Here is a 19700-nt window from a genome sequence, read left to right on the forward strand (position 1 = left end):
TTGGAGTGAGACTGAAAGGGAAAAATAGGAAACAGTGGGAAAATGAAAAGGAGCGAGATAGATGGAGTGAGCGAAAGTAAAAAAAAATTAGACTGAAAAAGAGTGAGACGGATTAGGTGGGACTCAGAAATAATGAGATGGACGAGATGGGGGTGTGAAAGAGTGACACAGATGGAGTGCGCATGCGAAAGAGCAAAGAGTGACCGTGAGAGTGAACATTTGGGAGCCCCTCACTTACCTGTGTGACATTAAGACACCCAGGAATGCCAGCTTCTCGCGGTCACCAGCCTACCAGATTCAGTTGCTGTTGTGCCACGTCTCCACCAGAGACCACCATTGGCACCTCGGAGACCAGTCCAGAAACATTGCATTGTGGCCGCCAGCTGGACATCACCGATATGGCCGTAGACGACTGTGACCGTGCCCAAGGTTGCCCTGGTCCACCCCTACCGTGAGGCAGTGACCACATGAGCTGACCCCCCTAAACCTACATGGAGACCCCCAGCTAACCTCTTGCTCGACACATCTGGCTGAAGCTCAATCAGGGCAGACGAAGAAGCGGGAAGTACAAAGAATAAAAAAGAGGGTTTATTGTGAGGGGCGGGCGGTGGGGGGGGGTCAGTGGCATGTGTCCATCTCACGGGAGGATGAGGATGAAGAGGAGGAGGAGGAGGACTGGTCGGCGCCAGTCCACAAGGCTGCGAGGCTTCAGTCACTGGGGCTCAAAGAGCTGCTCACATTCGCTGAGGATGAGCTCCACCACCTGGTTCTGGTAGACCATGCTGACCGCAATGTTGCCAAAGTCTTTCTCTGGACGGAGGAGCGTGGGGCCGAAGACGATGCCAATGTTCTGCACGCTCATGCGGTTCAACTCCTGGTGCTGCATCACCCTATAAGAGACACAAGGGGGCAGTTAAGTGGCAGTGCCAGCCACCGTCATGTGGTGCTCAGACTGGACTGAGGGGTCCAGGTGAAGTTCATACAGCGGGGGTCATTTGGATGACTGAGTAACATACCCATTCAGAGTGATAAAAGAGTGAGACAGACACCCACAAAGGCAGAGGGGCAACTGTCTGATAAGAAAGTGACCCCCACACAGGGTGAGATATGGAGAGTGACCAGCAGGAGAAGGCTTACCAGTGTTAGCGAGAGAGTGACGCTTGTCATGGTGATGAGCTCTCTGACCACCGACCACCGATTTGCTGGTGACTAGCAGCTGATAGGTGGAGTGAGTGGTTGTGACAGGAGGCCACTAAGTGATCTTGGGGGGGCGTGGGGGTCACTAACTCTGCAGTCACCATGTCCAGGTAGTGGACACTGTAGTCTCACAGTCAGTGAGAGGCCATCTATGAGGTGTGCCACTCCTCCTTGGTCACAGCAGCCCAGGTCAGTCTTGTGCCGGACGCTGACTGGCCAAGCTAAACTGTGAAGGTCCCTAAGGTGCTGTCCTCGACTCACATCCTCACACTCTGTGTGAAGTTCATCCTAAATGCAGGTGCCATGGTGCCCCCTGAGTCTCACCATGCCAGGTCTCCTCTCATCACTGTGACCCCCTAAGTGACTCCTCTCTGGCCCTCCTTCTACCTGTGGCACACTTCTAGTGCTGTGGTCACCAATGACAGGCTTGGGGGGTGATTGAGGGTGATGCCATCTCTTGTGCCCACTGGCTTGATGTGTCCACGAGGTTCCCAAGTCCTGCTCACTTACTGTGTGACATCACTTCCAGGCTGTCCTTAGAGACTCAATGACAGGCCGAGTTGTGGGGTCCAAGATGCTGTGTTGTGGAGGATGAACACAAGGAGCTGGGCAGTGATGACCACAGTGGGTTCATTTCCACTGAGGACAGGTTTGAGGTGTCATGTCAATTAAAGTATTGGGGTGCCAGCCATGAAGAAGGTGGAAGTCAAGCGGGCAGTGCCAGCAGATGAAAGTATTACTTTAGCCTGGCAGCATAGTGCCATCCTCTGGGGATGACTGAGCAGGACTAGGCAGGGGTACAGTGGTCACCCATCAGGGGGCCTTGACTTGGGAGAAGAGCTGCTGCCCTGCCATTAACAAGACCACCCAGGGGGATGGCGAGGCTCTCGGCCATCTGCTTCAGATGTCCAGCAGCCCCTGGCAACATCTATTTGTGTTTGATTTGCTGACTGCTGCCCTCTGTCCTTGTGCCCACCTATGGCCCCCTAGCCACTGTCATTCTCTCTTGGGCCACTTGCTGTTGCCATCCAGGTGGTTATCCTGATTACTGGGCTCAGCGTGTGCCACCTGGTCTCCTCCATGAAGGTGATGCTCTTCTGTGGCCCACTAATGGCTGGCATGCATGTGGGGATTTACACTTTCAGCTCCTCACAGAATCTTGAATGTCACAATGGGTGACGGGCATCAGCAGGTGTGAGTGTGTGAGGAGGTCAGTGAGAGTAGATGAAGACCCACAAAGGGCACGGCCCATGGGCAAGTCAAAGGGATTGGCAGGACAACAAACATTACTCCATAAAAGGAGAGATGAGGCTTCAGAAGAACAGCAGTCCGGTGGGCATCACAGGGAAAAAAAAAGGAAGGGAAAGACGGAGCAGCAACAGTCACCAGGGACAAAGGCGGGCAGGACAAAACGAGAGCAGATGACCAGAATGCTGGCAGTAAGATTATTGGCATCACACAGTCAAAACACACTTATTCAGATTGTGCCAACCTGTGCCAACTGTGTAATGAAGTTCAGGGCAACCAAATTTCAGGAGAAAGAAGACAGAAGATGTGAGGTCAGGTAGCCAAAGTCACCGAGAGGAGAGGCTGGTGGTCAAAGTAAAAGAAGTGGGCATTTAGGGCACAGTGGTAAGCTGGGTACAAAAACAGGCTTAAACACAAGGAGCACAGAATAATGGGAGAGGAGAGGAGAGAATCAGGTGATGTTACACGTGGTGACCAGCAGAGGTCAGTGCTGGGCTGCTGCTTTTCTCAAACTCCATCAAAGGTTGGATGAGAAGAGAAATTGGACGAGTGGCTTTATTAAAGGGCATAATCATCAGATAAATGACAGGATGACTCGATGAGAGTAGAAACCACAGGCTGTCTAGAATGATGACGATGATAGTCAAGAAGGAGGAAGGGCACATTTGAAATTCAATGTGAGGAAATGTGAGTGAAGAGGTGAGAAAACCTCAAAGACCACCTGAGGAGAAGGACCTGGGTGTCCTAGTGGACTCGTCACTTACTACGTCATGACAGTGGCCGGGAGCCATTAAGAAGGCTAACAGGCTGTTCAGTTATATAGCGCCCCCTATGTGTGCTCATACTTCAGCTCTAATAGAGTGATGGGCAACTCACGAGCGACTCGTTCCTTTTCAACGACTCTTTTCATCAAATCACGGAAATCGATTCACGAATGTGAACGGAGCAAGACAGTGGAACTCAACGGGAGAGCCAACGCACCAGCGTGATGTCATCAGCCCCTTTGTTTCAAACGTCTAAAGTGCACGTGAAAGGACCGCTCGCCCGAGTCGGGATTCCCGTTCACTTTGCTTCTGATTCTGTCTGATTGGAACTAAATCATCATCATCGGCGAACGAGAACTCCGGCCCGGACCCTTCTCACATTCATCACGCACGCACAACGCTTTATATTGGAGTGTAGTCACTGTTTCATTGGTATGATTTGCTATTGGAATTCCTTTAACTGGAATATCCATTCATCCATCCATCCATTATCCAACCCGTTATATCCTAACTACAGGGTCACGGGGTCTGCTGGAGCCAATCCCAGCCAACACAAGGCACAAGGCAGGAAACAAACCTCGGGCAGAGTGCCAGCCCACCGCAGTAACTGGAACATATAAACATCAAATGAAACTAACGCAGTCACGTCACTTACACAGGAAAATACGAGTCCAGGTTCTAACTTATCTGCGCTCAACGTTACTTTAACAAATACGTTTAACGGCTCATTAAATACAACAGGCAAGGGGCAGTCACTGCCTCTTTCAAATTCAAGATGAACCGTTACCCAAGAACGAGACGCCTGATCCTTGCTCATTAAATTTGAAAAGGAGTCACAGAATTCTCGTATACTTCAGTTCTGACCTGAATCATTACCCGAGAGCGAGTCGCACCATTCTCACTCACTTTAATTCACAATCAAGTCACAGCATTCTGATTTGTGAATTATTACCCGAGAATGAGGCGCACGATTCCCAGTTATTTAATTTGTTAAATCAGTCATTACCCGAGAACGAGTCAAGCAATTTTCATTAATTTGATTCCTGAACTGAACCTTTCCCCAAAACCGAGTCGCACAATTCTGATTCGTGAAGTGAATCATTACTCAAGAACGAGTTGCATGATTCTCACTCATTTGATTTGTGGAAGGAACCTTTACTCAAAACTGAGACGCATGATTCCCGGTGATTTGATTTGTTAAATTAGTCATTACCTGAGAAGGAGTCACACGATTCCCAGTCATTTAATTTCTTAAACGAGTCATTACCCGAGAACGAGTCAAGCAATTTTCACTAATTTGATTCCTGAACTGAACCTTTCCCCAAAACCGAGTCGCACAATTCTGATTCGTGAAGTGAATCATTACTTGAGAATGAGACGCATGATTGTCGTTCATTTGGTTCACAAACGGGTCACGCGATTCTTGCTCATTTGATTTGTGAACTTAACCATCGTTGACAACGTGTCGCACAATTCTCGTTTATGTGATGTGTGAAATGAATTCATTATCCGAGAATGGGGGGCACGATTCCCAGTCATTTAATTTGTTAAATCAGTCATTACCCGAGAACGAGTCAAGCGATTCTCACTCATTTGATTCCTGAACTGAACCTTTCCCCAAAACGAGTCGCACAATTCTGATTCATGAAGTGAATCATTACCCGAGAATGAGTTGCATGATTCTCATTCATTTGATTTGTGAACTGAGTCATTACTGGAGAACAAGTCGCACGATTCCCAGTCATTTCATTTGTTAAACGAGTCATTACCCGAAAATGAGTCAAGCGATTTTCACTAATTTGATTCCTGAACTAACCCAAAACCGAGGCGCACAATTCCAGCTCTAATTCTTGGACGTAATGTTTTATTTTAATTTTTGTATTTCCACGGTATTGTCTTACTTTGTGCACTCAAAGACACTGATGGTATACAATATGGACGACTAGCCTTGTTTAATGTACAATTTAATAAATAAGCACAATGTCATCTCACCCTCCCATCAGATGTTCCTGGTGAGGGTCTTATAATGAAATAAATAATTTTCGATTCATTCAAGGTGGAAGCCGTGTCTTTTTTATCACAGATGAATCAAATGAATGAAATGAGTCGATTCACTTAATCGGGTCGGCACCAGTAAATTGAATCGAAGTGCCCGCCACCAGTGGGGTCTTGCCAGCAGTTCTTTGTCCAGCTTTGGTCTCCACGTTACAAAAGATACAGCAACGCTACAGAAAGTCCACGCTGTGATTCCGATACCAGGAGACAGTAAAAAATAAATAAATAAATAAAACAAAGCCAGGCGAGGCCTCCAGAAAGACCCTCAAATCAGGCCAGAAACCTTAGAAGAGGCCTCACCCCAGCCAGCCTGACCCCAAGCAACTGGCAGGTTTCAGGACGGAGACAGCAGCCTTCTGAAGAGTGACAGTGGAGGATGAACAAGCGGCTGGGCTTCTGCTGCGGCCATTCAGGGCTCAGGGTGTCAAATTTTCGGAAACCAGAACTGCCAGTCTACCTTGGACAGACCACCTAGGAGGGCAGGCCACCACTTTGCTCATTGTCTCTGGACAGCATAAGATGCTCAGCTTCCCAGATCCCATTGCAGTGAGGCATCAGGCAGTGGGCTGGACAGAAGGAGGAGGACAACAAGAGGGGACAAGGGCCAAAGTGGGGAAGCGAGTGCCATGGATGGTGGGCATTCATGGTCTGTGCCTATCAAGGTGGGGCACACTGCCTCTGCAGGTCAGAATGTTGGAAACACACCTATTTTTCTTAGCATCACATGGGTACCCAAAGACAAGGACATGTCCTACAGTGACACACTCAGATAACTGCACTTGTTTAGAATTGAGCAGAGTTACAGCTGGAGGTGGTCTGCACCAGGGGTCTTCTTCAAGTCCTCACCTCTTTGATCTGCTTATGGAGGGGTTGATTTATGAGATTAAAGACCAATCCCCCCGGGTGCTGCTTTGTGCTGATGACATTGAGTTGTGTGGCACCAGAAAGTGGAGAGGAAGTTGAAGAATGGAGAAGGGCCTTGGAAGATGGAGGGCTGAAGATGAAGAGGAAGAAGAAGATGACAGGATATCTGAGGTTTAATGAGGATCAGAATTCAGAACTTAGCCTGCAGGGGGAGACGTTTAAATATGGAGGGTCAGAGGGGGAAACCAAGATGGAGAAAGAGATGGCAGAGGGTGAAGAGTGGAGGGCACAACTGGAAGAAGGCGTCAGGAGTTCGGTGGGATCAAAGGATTAAGGTGAAGTTTAAAGGTCAGGTTTTTAAGACCACCAATGAAGTGTGGAGCTGAGACACAAGCAGTGAAGGGGGCTCAGCAGGAGAAGAAGAAGATGGATAAGGCAGAAATGAGAAGGTGGAGGTGATGGACGTGTGGAGTCACAAAAACGGGGTATGATAAGATATGAGACCACCAAGAGGGGGAGAGAAAGGACAGGAAAGGAGACTGAAGTGGAAGGGACATGTGATGAGGAGAGACGATGAAGATGTGGGCCAAAGAGGACGAGAAAGTGAGGAAGGCCAATGTAGATCTATGTGGAGGAGGCTGACCGGCACATCGACCCCATATAGAGGTGGGGGGGGGGGGGGGGGGAAGAGGAAGAGGAAGAGGCTGAGTGTGGACCTCACCCAGGTCTTCAAAGTCCTCAAAGTCCCCAGTAAAGCAGAATTGTTTCAACTAAACGGTGAGTTGGGCACACGAGGACGTCAGTGGAGTTTAAGGGGGGTGCGTTGAGGACTGAAGCCAGGAAGCCACGAGTTGTGCGACTCTGAAACAAATTACTGAGCCACGGAGTTGAAGCAGACACCCTGGCACCCCTTAAGTAGAATGTGGAGGGGACATTGGGACCGCTGAGCTACCACCCAAACAAACGAGTGGCAAATGGCCCGAATGGTCGCCTCACGTCTATGAAATGTTCCAAGGCAACATCAGAGGCGATGCAGGAGTTTGGCTGAAGGTTCAAGGTGAACATGCAGGGTGACATTGGGCTCTGTTTTGGTTTTGAACAATGAAAGGGGCACAGGCTGGGCAAAGGTGGCACTGCCATGGTGGGGCAGAGGGGGTGTGCCAGGTTTCCATCACTGGTCTTAGCTCACTTCTTTATTTCATTGGTCCTTTTGTGAGCCCACTGGGGTGCCACTTACTCACTGGGGGGCAGAGGGGGGTGGTGACAGTAGAGGCTCACTGCACACAACTGCCTGGCAGGCCCCAGTGTCACCGCTGAGGCTTTAGTTTCCCCTCATTTGTTGTTCAGCTGTCACCTTTCATTCTCTTTCCATATCTATTTTATAGTACCTTTCATATCTGTCACTAGTCATAGTGTCAGAGAGTGGTGACGTGGTGCACGCCAGTGAGAATCTTATCATCACACTCATCATCATTATCCTGTATCTGTCATAGAGCACCTTTTAGGTCTATCCTTCTATCGAGTGGTTATATAGCGCCTTTCACATCTATCACTAATAACGCTGGGCAGTGCCAGTGTGCTACATGTCGATGGACACACTTGAGGCACAGAACAACGAGGAGCCTAAAACCTGAAAGCTTTGTGTTTGTTCCCTGGCCAGGGGTTCTCCGGTGGTCCTCTCCCTTCTGTGTTTCTCCACTCTCAGGTGTCGGGCTCTGCAGGCTCTCAGGTGGACTTTCTGAGTTGAACCTTCACCACGTTGGCTGCGTTTTCATGGTTTCAGGACCCCTCTTTTTTATTAATTTCCCACAATGCCCCAGTTTTGTTCCTGATCCCATATTATCAGCTTGCCCAGAAATCCCCAGGTTTTCTCGAGCCGACCATAAATCGAAAGACTGGAGCGTCTAAGACGTGTTGCTTTAAAACGTTTCAGTTCTCCTGTAGCCAGCCAACATTTTCCCTTTGGTGACAACATGGCAGATGTCACAAGGAGCCCAGCTAGGACTACAGTGAAGGTGACCATCAGCACCGGTGATGGGGCTTGTGGAAATGGCAAGGAGCCCAAAGTCTGCATGGCACTGAATTGGCACAGCAACTCTGAGCTTCACTTGACCAAAAAAAAATTCACAAAACAAATGGAGTTTAGCCTGGTGGGGAGCGACTCACTGCAAGTTTAAATAAAACCCATGTGTGCCCGTTTGGACCCACCAGACCCACGTGTGCCCGTCGCATTTGGACGTTCTGAGTGCTGTGCTTGCTCTGGTTATTTGGTGCCCACTTTGCCCTTTATGATGACAGTCTCCCCCATCACACTCCATTCTACCCTGGTACTTCTCATCTGCACAAATCAAGAAACTGGGAAGGGGTGGTTGCTAAGCAACGACAAGGGACTGGCATCAGGGTGGTACACCTTCCAGTAATTCACAAGACAGGGCATTTGTGACATTTTAAACAAGTGCCCCTTGGCAGTGATGGTAATAAGAACCACAAACAGAACTGGAGAACCAGCATCAATGTGACCCAGTTCAGGGGGGTGCCCATCCTTATTTGCCACCCTCAAACCCCCCAAAAACCTTTTTTGAAGTGAGTTTTGCATTTCACAATTGTGCCCTCGCACTCAAGTTGAATTTTTGTGTCGATTTCCTGAAATTGTGTGAGAAACAAATCAACCAAAGGAACAGCTGATATTCTGGGGGGACCAATTTGAACATCAGTACGGTGGGCACCCTGGGCATCAACTGGCACTCACAAAATCAAAACTTCCCCCTCAGAGTACTTGAACACCCACCACTGCCTTGTTTTATTGACTTTTTGAAACCAGAACTGATAGATGATGCCATGTGCTCTGAGGGGTCAGTGGGCACCATTGTGGGCAAGGTCACATGGTGACAGAAAAGTGCAGGTGAGATTTAATGATGACATCAGGCTGGAGAGCTGGCACACAGTTGTTCACTATGCCAATGATGGGCTCTGAGTGGTGCCACTTTAGCCCAATAAAACTTAGATGACTGACAACATTTGGTCCTGAACTGCCAGTCAACTCTTGCAGTCGTGGACCACCAAAATGTTTACGGTTGCCACCCTGGGCATCCACAGCACTAACGGGCAGCATCCATATGCTTCCCATGATCCTCTGCATTATCTACTCTAAAGCAATGTTGGTTAAATGGGCCCTCATTTGGCACACCGTGATCAGCTTTCATGATGCCATCTTTTGAGTGGCATGGCAGGACAAACACTACCAGGCACCAGCGAGCAGGGATCAGACGATAAAGGTCAGGTCTTGAGTCCATGGAGATGGTGTCTGAGTAGTGGGTCATGGCAGGTCACCCCAGCGATGCCACCCCCTGGTCAGAGTGCCCCCGACACACTCACCTTCTCAGGTGTCTGAACATGAACCTCATGGTGTGGTAGTTGATCTCAGGCAGCTGGTCAATGAGCCACTTGATCCTCTTCACCCGTTCCTGGTAGTCGGGTATTTCTGTAAAGAGAGCAGCACTTGAGAAGGTGCCCACCCAACACAAGACCCCTGCCGCCAGCCACAGCAGCAGACACTCACTCACGGACTCGACAAAGTCATCAAAAAGGTCGTAGGGCACCAGCGGCTCGGGCAGCTCCCTGAAGAACATCTTGAGGGCCCCCGTGATGACATGGATGTCCTCCCACTGGCTGTCATCCAAATTCAGCTTCTCCTCTGAGTGGGAGAGAAAGGAGACAGGCAAGTGTGACCGAGTGCCAGCTGAGTGGGTAGCGGGCATGCGGGCAGCAGCAAGCAGTGCAGACACAGCTCCCCTGAGAGACAGGGGGGCACAGCAGGAGGGCCAAGCAGTTGGGCACACAAGGTCTACCTTGCACCTGCTCCGCCGGGAAGAGATAACGGCCATCGCTGGTCACCGCTCGCTCTGCAAGAAGGGAAACGGCCTTTAGTGGGAATTGTGCCCATTGATACTCACCAGCCCAGCGGCCGCTACGGGCATCTTCAGGGCTTGTCATACAGTCTGATACCTGGCTTGTCCACAGTCACCAGCACCACCCACATCCAGATGACTGCACTCAGCCTACCTGTCCTTCTAAAATTCCTGGCACAGTGGGCACAAACATTCACAGGAGAACACTGCTAGTCGTGCCAAGTATATGGCAGGCACTCTGGAGGAATCCAGTCATAAGGGAGAGAAGGAGATCTGTTAGAGTGTGGGCCATTGGCACGTGTAATGCCAGCTTCTGATCCTAGCATCTCAGGGACCCCTCAAGCTGCCACACCACTGCTCTGGGCATCCTTGCATTGCGGTGACACCAGCAGGGGGCGCAGTGGAGTGAAGTAGTCAGATCTCCTTTCAGCAGTATTCAGGTGCCCACCATCTGAGAGGCCACTTTGACCACTCTCCTGTCCTTATAGACAGTGCAATGCACCCTGGGAGTGAACCGTGTGGGTGGGGCTTAAAGCACTCAGACACTTCCATCACCAAAAATGAAGAAGAAGAAGAAGAAATGGAGTGGAAAACACAGCAGGCGCCTTTCTGGGTCAAACACCCACCCTCACTCAGGCTGGTACAGGTAGTCACTGGGGGGGGGCACCAAACTGGCAGCCTCCATCCATTTACAGTCCATCAGCTGAAGAGAGTCAGGAACAGGTGGGCAAAGTGGACATCAATGGACAGCTACAGATAATAAGGGCAAGTGGGGAAATGGTGCCAGTGGAATGCCTGGCACTGCAAGCAAAAATATGAGACACCCACCCCAAATGCCAGTGGGAGAGAATGTCATCAAGGAATAACAGGAGGGACCCATTGTGCCATCCTGAGAATCCAGCCTGACACTAGCAGCACTGAATGTCGCTGTTGTGGTGGGCTGCTCTGTACTCCACTGCCATGCTCGGTACCAACTGGGTGGGCATCGCTTACCATGATCAACGATGAAGCGCAGTTTCTGGATCGTTCCAATATTCCCACTGACCCTGTAGATGCCGTCACAGTCCAAACCTGAAAGGATACGGAGCAGGGCATCACACTTAGAATGTGCCGGATGGCGAGCACACTGGTCATCCCAGCGTTGAGCCCCTTCAGCCATTGCCCACCTCGGCTTTCCACGGCCTCGGCACACATGCGAACAAACTTGGGCACCATGGTCTTCTCACGCTGGCAGAGGGCATCCAGACGGCAGCCAAAGACCTGATCTGCAGTCAGAAGACAGGGTGAGGAATGGCGCCCAGATAGGTGAGTGGCTGGCGGCGGGCAGGAAGCGGGTACAGCACCTACCTTTGATGAGACCCTTCTCCTGCAGCGCCTGCAGCGGGGGCCTCTTCTGAATGAGCCTCTTGAGGCGGCTCTTCACGCGCTTCTTCTCGGAGTTCTCCACGTTGGACACCGAGCGGGTCACTGCAGGGCACAGAATGGCCAAGTGGTCAGCAAGCTCAGTGCAGGGTGGCAGCAGCAGTGCCCAGCCCAGCTCAGGTACCTACATGAGGCCTTCCTGTTCCAGCGTGTGTCGTCCTCGTCCCCGCTGCCATCCAGCAGCTCGTTGGAGCCGGACCGCCTCAGGGAGTACAGCGAGATGTTGTCGATGGGATTCTCCCGCTCCTAAGACACAGGTAAACAGTCAGCGGCGGCAGGCGTGCCCACCCCAAGCACCCAGCCACCGCCACCTCACCAGTCTCTCGATGACCCCGTGTAGTGTGCTGAACCACTCGCGGATGACCGTCTCTGTGTCTGACTGGAGCAGGAACTCGTTACCTGTCACCGTGCGCAGCTGTGGGCACAAGTGGACATGAGAAAGCAGAAGCGGGGTGCCCAGTGGGCACACGACCCACTGACCGAGACCACTCACCCAGAAGACGTTCTTCCTGCTGGACATGTCGTTGACCCAATGCAGCTGGGCGCCCCGCAGGTCGATGCTGCTCTCTGGCTTGCTGTGCCCAGGTTTCTGGGAAGGGGAGAGGTGGGCAAGTGGTCAGTGGTCAGTAAGTGCAGGCTTGTGGAGCCAACCATGGTGCCCGCAGCTCTTACCCAGCTTGTAGGCGTTTGGGCTTTTGGGTCTTTGAAGAACATCAAGCTGTTTCCCACCAGAACCACCCAGGAGGAGCTCCAGTTCTTCCTGGAAAACAAGAAGAGGAAGAAGAGAAGGGGGAGACGTGTGAAGATGAGCTGACCGCACCTGGGGGGGGGGGGTGGAGGGGCAGGTGGCTCTTTTGTCACCTCAGCTTGCGTCCACCCTCGGCTACTTTGGTCTTGTTCAGTGGTCCCGCTTTCTCCAGCTCCTAACAATGACAAGAAAGAAGAGTAGCAGTGAGTGACCGGGCACACGCCACAGACCACCAGAGTGGTCAATGGAAGATACCCACCGGGGTGCTGCTGTCCGAGCTGTCAGGGTCCTTGTCCACACTGCTGCTGCCCAGCGACTTCTGGGATGGGCTGGAAGACTGAAGGACCATCTGAGGAGGCAGACAGGATTATTGAGACGGACGGAGGACACAAGACGGAGGGGGCAGGCGGGGTCTCGACCGGACAGGACAATCTGTGTGGCGAGGGAGGACATTGGAGACAAGAGACAGAAGGGACAGGTGGGATCACAAGAGAGAGGACATGGCGGGGACAAGTGGAGATGCGCAGAAGAAACGCGTGAGGACACGTGATGACATGTGTGAGGGAGAGGTGACAACCGACTGAGCAGACAAACATGACAGGAAATGTGACACACACGACGATGGCACGCACACACACAGAGGTCTGACCCCCCCGCACACATGTGGACGCACCTGCAGAGTGACACTCCCACCCAGTTGCCCCCCGTTGGCTCACCTTGTTCCCATTGCGGTCGGCGAGTGCGCCACGCCAACTGAGCGGCTCCGAGGGGGTCTCGGCCAGGCCGGTACTGGAGGCGGCTCGCTGCAGATCCTGCGGAAAGACGGGGGGGGGGGGGAGTCGAGGTCACCTCAGGTCATGTGGGCCGCACACCCAACTCTCAGAGATGACCACCGCGGCTCACCTGAGTGTCCCATCACCCTGTCACTGGGGGCGGGGCCCACTGCCCAGGAAAGCCCACAGCGCCAGCGCGCCCGCACCCCACACCAGCCGCCCCACACACACACACACACACACACACACCAGCAGGCTGGCCAGGCCAGGACCAACTCACCACGGGCACACTCACCGCCTCGGCCACCGGCTCCATCCGCGCAGCGCAGCCCTCAATGTTCTAACCGTCACGCGGAAGTGCTGAGCCTCGGCTGCGAGAGGAAGCGGCGAGACGCGCCTTGTGGCTTCAAAGGAGGAAGTGCAGCGAGAAAGTGAAAGAGCGCAAAGCGGAGAGGCGGCCAGCGAGGACGAGAGCAACGGGCACGGGGTCAGCACCAGAGCACAACCAGGGGGGGGCGGGGGGGCCCAAGGCAGCCTGACCAGAACAAAAGCAGCAGGCAGGCAGGCAGGCCAAGGGAGCAAGAGATGAGTGGACCAATGAGACACGGCCAGGGACATCCTAGTAGGTCACTCTACTCGAGGACGTACTGAAAGTGACCGACTGGTCAGCTAACTCAAGGGTACATAGAAAAGAACTGGCAGGTCAACTAAAACTTACAAAGTGACCGACTGGACACCTGCTCAAAGACATATAGAAAGTGACCAGCTGGTCAGCCTATTCAAGGACAAATAGAAAGTGACCAGCAGCTTCAAGACACATAGAAAGTGACCACAACAGGACATATACAAACTGACCAGCTGAGTAGCCTGTTCAAGACACATAGAAAGTGACCAACTGGTCAGCCTACTCAAAGACATATAGAAAGTGACCACCAGCTTCAAGACATGTTGAAAGTGACCAGCTGGCCAAAGTCACATAGAACGTGACCACAGCAAAAAATATACACATTGACCAGCAGAGTAGCCTCTTCAAGACACATAGAAAGCAATCAACTGGTCAGTCTACTCAAGGACAAATAGAAAGTGACCATCAGCTTCAAGACCACATAGAAAGTGACCAACTGGTCAGCCTGCTCAAGGACACACAGAAAGTGACCATCTGATCAACCTACTCATGGACACATACACAGTGACTACAGCAGGACACATAGAAAATGACAAACTGGTCAGCCTGCTCAAAGACATATAGAAAGTGACCACCAGCTTCAAGTCACATAGAAAGTGACCAGCAGCCTCAAGACACATAGAAAGTGACCACGGCAAAAAATATACATATTGACCAGCTGAGTAGCCTCTTCAAGACACAGAGAAAGTGACCAACTGGTCAGTCTACTCATGGACACATACAAAGTGACCAACTACAGCAGGACACAGAGAAACTGACCAAGTGGTCCGCTAACTTAAGGGACCTGCACAGAGAAAGGGACTGGTGGGTCAGCTGTCTCAAGACTCTCAGAAGGCAACCAGCTATTCAGCATTCAGAGTGACCAGCTGATTAGCCATCTCAAGACACGTTGCAAGTGACCAACTGGTCGCCCAGCTCAAAGTCACATAGAAAGTGACCAGCAGCCTCAAGACACATACAAAGTGACCATAGCAAGACATGTACATATTGACCAGCTGATTGGCCTCTTCAAGACAAATAGAAAGTGACCAGCTTGTCACCCTGCTCAAGGACACACAGAAAGTGACCATCAGCCTCAAGACACATTGCAAGTGACTGGTCACCCAGTTCAAAGACATGTAAAAAGCGAAAAGCCAGTCAGCTGCATCAGGGCACCTAGAAAGTGGTCAACTGGTCAGCTAACTCAAGAGTACAAAGAGAGGAGCTGGCAGGTCAGCTGGCCCCAGATGCTTGGAAAGTGACCACAGACACGGCGCTTTGACCATAGGAAAGAGGCTCTAGAAGTAAATCAAAGTCTTCTCCTTCTCCTTCTTTTAAATTGACAAGGTGGTCTGCCATCTCTAGACACCTAAAAAGTGACCAGCTGGTCAGCTGACTCAAGACACCTAGGAAATGACCGGAGCAGGACACACAGACAGTGACCACCCAGTCCGCTCACTCAAGTCACCTAGAAAGCCACCACAGACACATAAGCTTTGGATCAATGAAAGGTGCTATATAAATAAAATGTGTCTGCCTTCTTCTACATTGACAAGCTGGTCTGCCATCTCCAGACACCCAGAAGGTGACCAGATTGTCACCCTGCTCAGGGCCACATAATAAAGTCACACATGAATCTTAACATTTGAGCTCAAATCGAAAGTGGAACTCGAGCCCACCAGTGCCACTGAGCCGAGTCTTGAGCGGCTGACCTGACCAGACAGCCCACCCTGAATTGGACTGCGAGCCCACAGCACAGTTCGTGAACGTCTATAGCAGCCCCCAACTCAAACTTGTCAAAGTGAGCCCACCACTGAAGTAAATCCCACCACAGCCTCGGCCAGCTCTCCACTCAAGTGCACAGAAGACCCTAAAGCTGAGCCCGTGGCCCTCACCCGCTTGCTTGTGTCTCCAAGGATGAGGGGTGATGCCCACGCCTGAATCCTCCCACGTGAGCCCACTTTACACCTGAGGCCGGATCTGCTGAATCCGCAGTGGGGTCCGAGCTCAAAGCTCAGTCAGTCCTCATTTTCTATATAGCGCCATACGGTGGGCTTACCTGCCGCTGCAGTTTCTGACCATTAGGGTACAGGTGGCGGTTGTCACTGGGCAGCATCCCCCCAGGGAGTGTTCTCGACTATTAGGGCAGAAACAAAGACAAAGAGGGTGGTGATGCCAGTTCTCACCGAGTGCCAGACCACCATGGCGGTTGGCATCCAAGCCTAACGTTGACTCCCACTCACCCAGTCAGCCGCCCGCTGTCGGCTGCGCCGTGGTGGCTTCCAGGATCGCTCCCCGGTCACCATGTTCACATAGAAGTAGCGCCCAGAACTCGGGTCCAGATGCTGAGCCCACAGGTCCAGGACCTGTATTGGGTCCTGGGTGGGACTGGGTGGCTCGCTCTGCCACCGTTTCAGGTCTTGAAGGTTGCTATACAGGTGCGTGTCCAGCAGGGCGGACTGGGTAGCAGAGGGCTGAGGAAAGAGAAAATCGGTGTGGTCAGCACCCTTCCTCCATGAGCGCCCAAACCAGCACACTGAACCACGTTCAGGAATCACAAGGCGAGGTCCCAGAGCCACCAGTTCCCACCTGGCACTGCCACACGCATGCCTCACTGCTGCTGACCTCGATTTGACGGTAATCCCCGCTTTCCGGCTTAAAGCAGGAGGGCGGTCAGAGGAAGCGAGCGTCCAGTGGCAGCGTGCGGCCACCCCACAGTCTGCTTACCTGCTCGCGCCTACCAGCTCTCCATGGCACGTCCAGGACGTCCCTCTGAGGGGGGAATGTGCAAGGCGGGCGGCCCTCGGCCCTCTGGTACGGGTTCTGTGGCAGGAGGCTGGAACTGCAGCTGCGCTCCACCGGCAAGTCCTGGGAAGGGGGCAGCAGAAAGGACCCCCGGGGGGTCAGCGCAGCCATTCGACATCCCTCCGTGCCATTGGAGTTGAGGTCCTCCATCGAGCGACAGAACGGCTTGGCTGCACATGCAGGTGACAATGAGAAGATGAGGAGGAGGGCGAGGAAGGAAGAGACAAACATCGGCCACATACGAGACACTCACCTGCCCGCTGACCCCGTGCCGCTCCTTCTGCACCGGACACCTGGGTCACGTAGGCGGCAGGGACGTAGATGGGTTTGGCTTTAGGGGGTCCATGGAAACGCTGCACCTGCCACCAGTCTTCGTTGGCCTTGCGCAGCAACACAAAGGTCTCGCCCTCCCAGATCTGCACCTGCCGGCCATCGGCGCCCTGGTAGGTGTAATCATACTGGGCCTCCAGCAGGACAGTGCCCTGGGTGGTGGTGGTGGTGGTGGTGGTGGCAGCTTTCCACCAGCTGCCAGGCAGCATCTCAGAGGTAGGCACACAATGGGGACAGGATCAGGCCCCCCATAAAGAAGCACAGTGCTGGGCTCTGGAAGAGAAGGCAGCGTGTCAGGAACTGGGCACCTCTGTGCCAGATGGGGCACTGCCAGATGTCCATCGGGGTGCGAAGAAAACTGCCAGGAGGCCGAGAACCACAGGGTGCAGGCAAAAAAGGTGTGGTCCGGGACTGAAGTGGTGGGCTTTTAGAGGGGAGAGGTGAAGCAGACAAATACCTGACTGGAGGGGCAGCGTGACGTCAAGGTGGCATAGACAAGCAGGGCACCTGACAAAGGGCAGAGTGTCCTAGCAGCTCTGCCCTCTGATACCAACTGGAGGAATGGGTGTCACTTGGAAAACAAACCTGCCACCTCTCAGAACAACCCCCCCCCCCTCCACTGGACCAAAGGCGCTATAAATCAGCCCAGTGAGCTCCTGTGACAGTGACGGACCAGTTTAGGGAACTTCGAGGGGCATCAGTGCCCATACTCTGCCTGGTCTTTGTGTGCCCATACTGCATCTTAAGGAGGTGGCACCAGCCCATGTCGGGGTCAACGACTGGACACTCTGGACTGGTGGGTATGTTTTGCGACACACTGGTCGCTGGTGACCACCTGGCAGGATGAGGAGAAGCAGATCGTCATGTTGTGTAACTCAAGGCTTAAAATCTGCTCAAGTTGCAAAATGCCACCTTTTTGTTGTCACGTGACCTGAGTCAGCCACCAGTCAGGTGGCACCCCTGTTTTCACTTTAATTGCCTTTGATGCCACCCTGCAGATTCAGTCAGCTGGTACAAAGCACCCACTCTGACTTTGTTTTCCTGAGCATAAACACAAATCCCCGCCATTCAAGTAGGAGGAGGAGGAGGGCACAGTGACGGGCGCAGCACACAGACACCGGGATTAGTGCAGCAGCTGTCACTGGGTTTCCAACCAGGAGCTCTGCACATCGAGTTCATGGCCGCCGCATTCCTCTCATGGCGGGCAGAGACAAGAGTTTCAAATGCAAGGGCACAAATGTGTGCCAATCTGGCCGTGCCAAGGCTCCAGCAGACTGCTCTCTCAGGCAAACCTTGCATGATGCCACTTCAGGGAGTACTATTCAGCAATGATGTCTAGCATTCATACTGGGTATTGGTTGACTGTCACTATGATAGCTATGCCCACCAGTTTGACCTGCATCTTTCATCCCTAGTTGGCAGAGAATCCCCTCATCAGCAATCAGGAGTGCCTAGAACACCAGTAAAGAGAAGGAAGTATTCAAATGTGAATACTGATATTGGATGCCAGCCATGATGACTGGAAGGCTATGCCATAGAGAGTGTGCCAGTCCTGGTTCAGATCATTTAAACTAGGGGGGCTGCACCCAGGCAGCCATCAAAACGATGCCAACAACCCCACTTTAGAGAGGGTCCTGCAAACAGCCTGGCACAGAGACCCTCACACGTCCCACAAGGGGGCACAGAGCGGGGCACACACTGGCACTACTTCGTTTGGCGCTCACACGTGTGTCGTAACGGCGATTGCAGGTTCAGCGGAAACTGAGGAGCTGCGAGGCGGAGGCTGAGCGAAACCGCGACAGCCACCGGAAGCCGAGACGAGCGCATCATCCTGTCCTGCTGGGGCGTCCCGCTGCACCGTCAGAGCCGCTGCTGTCTGCTCAGCGACCCCGCTCGAGCCTGGGGCGTTAACCGGCTGGACAAGCGGCGCACGTACCGCCCAGACATTGCCCACCTGTCCACCTGCCCCGAGGAACTTCGCAAACACGAGAACTGGCAACCGGGCACCGCTGTGCCCTTGCGCAGGTGGCACCTGGGCACTCGTGCAGCACAAGGAGAGCCCCCGGATCCTCGCCCCCATCCCGAGCTGCGCGGATGCTCGAGCACCTGCCTCGTCTCCTGGCCGGCGAGACTCCAGGTGGTTCAGGACTCCTTCTGAAGCCCACACATAACTTTCAGTAGTTGCGTGAAAAGCCCCCCGCGTGTCTGCTACTCCCTGAGGCAAACCTCTACAAAAATCAAGGCGCCCCCCACCCAAAAAAAAAAAAACAAATCCCCGTGCGCGGTTCACTCACCTCCGTCTCGCCATTGTGATGCGATTATCCGGATAACACTGAGGCGCCGAGCGGACAGCAGAGCGCAAGAGCGGCCAGTGCGGGGACGGGGCGGGGCGGGGCTCGCGTCACGTGGGCCCAGGGGCGGGGCGCTGGGACAGAGCAGGAAGGGCACAACAGATGAATTGGGACTAGTGGGCACTTGGAGGGTCTTCGGGTCTCACGCACGCGCTCAGCCGCACCTTCAATCACACACTCACACACACACACGTGCACACCCACACAATAGGGCGTCTTGTTAAACTTCCTCTAATCTCTTAGTCACGCTCCTTCAACCTCAGTGTGACACCAGAGGCGCCTCTGCAGTCCCGCTCACACTCCTCGGCTCCTCGACAGCATGTCACACACACACACACACACACACACACACACAGGATGGACATGCAGGCTCACGCTCACATCCCAGATCTGCTCATGCTACCCGTAAGAGGAGTGGGTGAGTACGGGGAGTGGGCATCCTTCATGAGACGACCGTGGAAATACACATCGAGCATTTGGGGGGGGGGGGGGGGGGGGGGCGATGTGTTGGGGTGTCTCTCTTCATGTAGCTCCGATTGCTCGTAGATCGGGGTATCGTTCGTCTAAATGG

At 52.9% G+C, this 19700-nt stretch overlaps 1 protein-coding gene across 1 annotated transcript; it reads right to left on the minus strand.

Moving 5' to 3' along the window:
• Positions 1-566: 566 nt before the first annotated feature.
• On the minus strand, positions 567-19225 carry arhgap9 (Rho GTPase activating protein 9). Its single transcript, XM_028798731.2, has 19 exons — positions 19073-19225; positions 16702-17051; positions 16371-16618; positions 15887-16117; positions 15703-15780; positions 12923-13018; positions 12466-12555; positions 12320-12381; positions 12131-12218; positions 11952-12047; positions 11775-11873; positions 11587-11704; positions 11384-11503; positions 11203-11301; positions 11030-11107; positions 9977-10030; positions 9688-9822; positions 9504-9609; positions 567-890 (listed from the first exon to the last, which is right to left on the minus strand). The coding sequence occupies exons 2-19, from the start codon at positions 16985-16987 to the stop codon at positions 713-715; spliced, it is 2262 nt and encodes a 753-aa protein (XP_028654564.2). The 5' UTR covers positions 16988-17051; positions 19073-19225; the 3' UTR covers positions 567-712.
• Between the last annotated feature and the right edge of the window lie 475 nt (positions 19226-19700).

The sequence above is a fragment of the Erpetoichthys calabaricus genome, chromosome 3 (assembly GCF_900747795.2).
Source record: "Erpetoichthys calabaricus chromosome 3, fErpCal1.3, whole genome shotgun sequence".
NCBI lineage: Eukaryota > Metazoa > Chordata > Cladistia > Polypteriformes > Polypteridae > Erpetoichthys > Erpetoichthys calabaricus.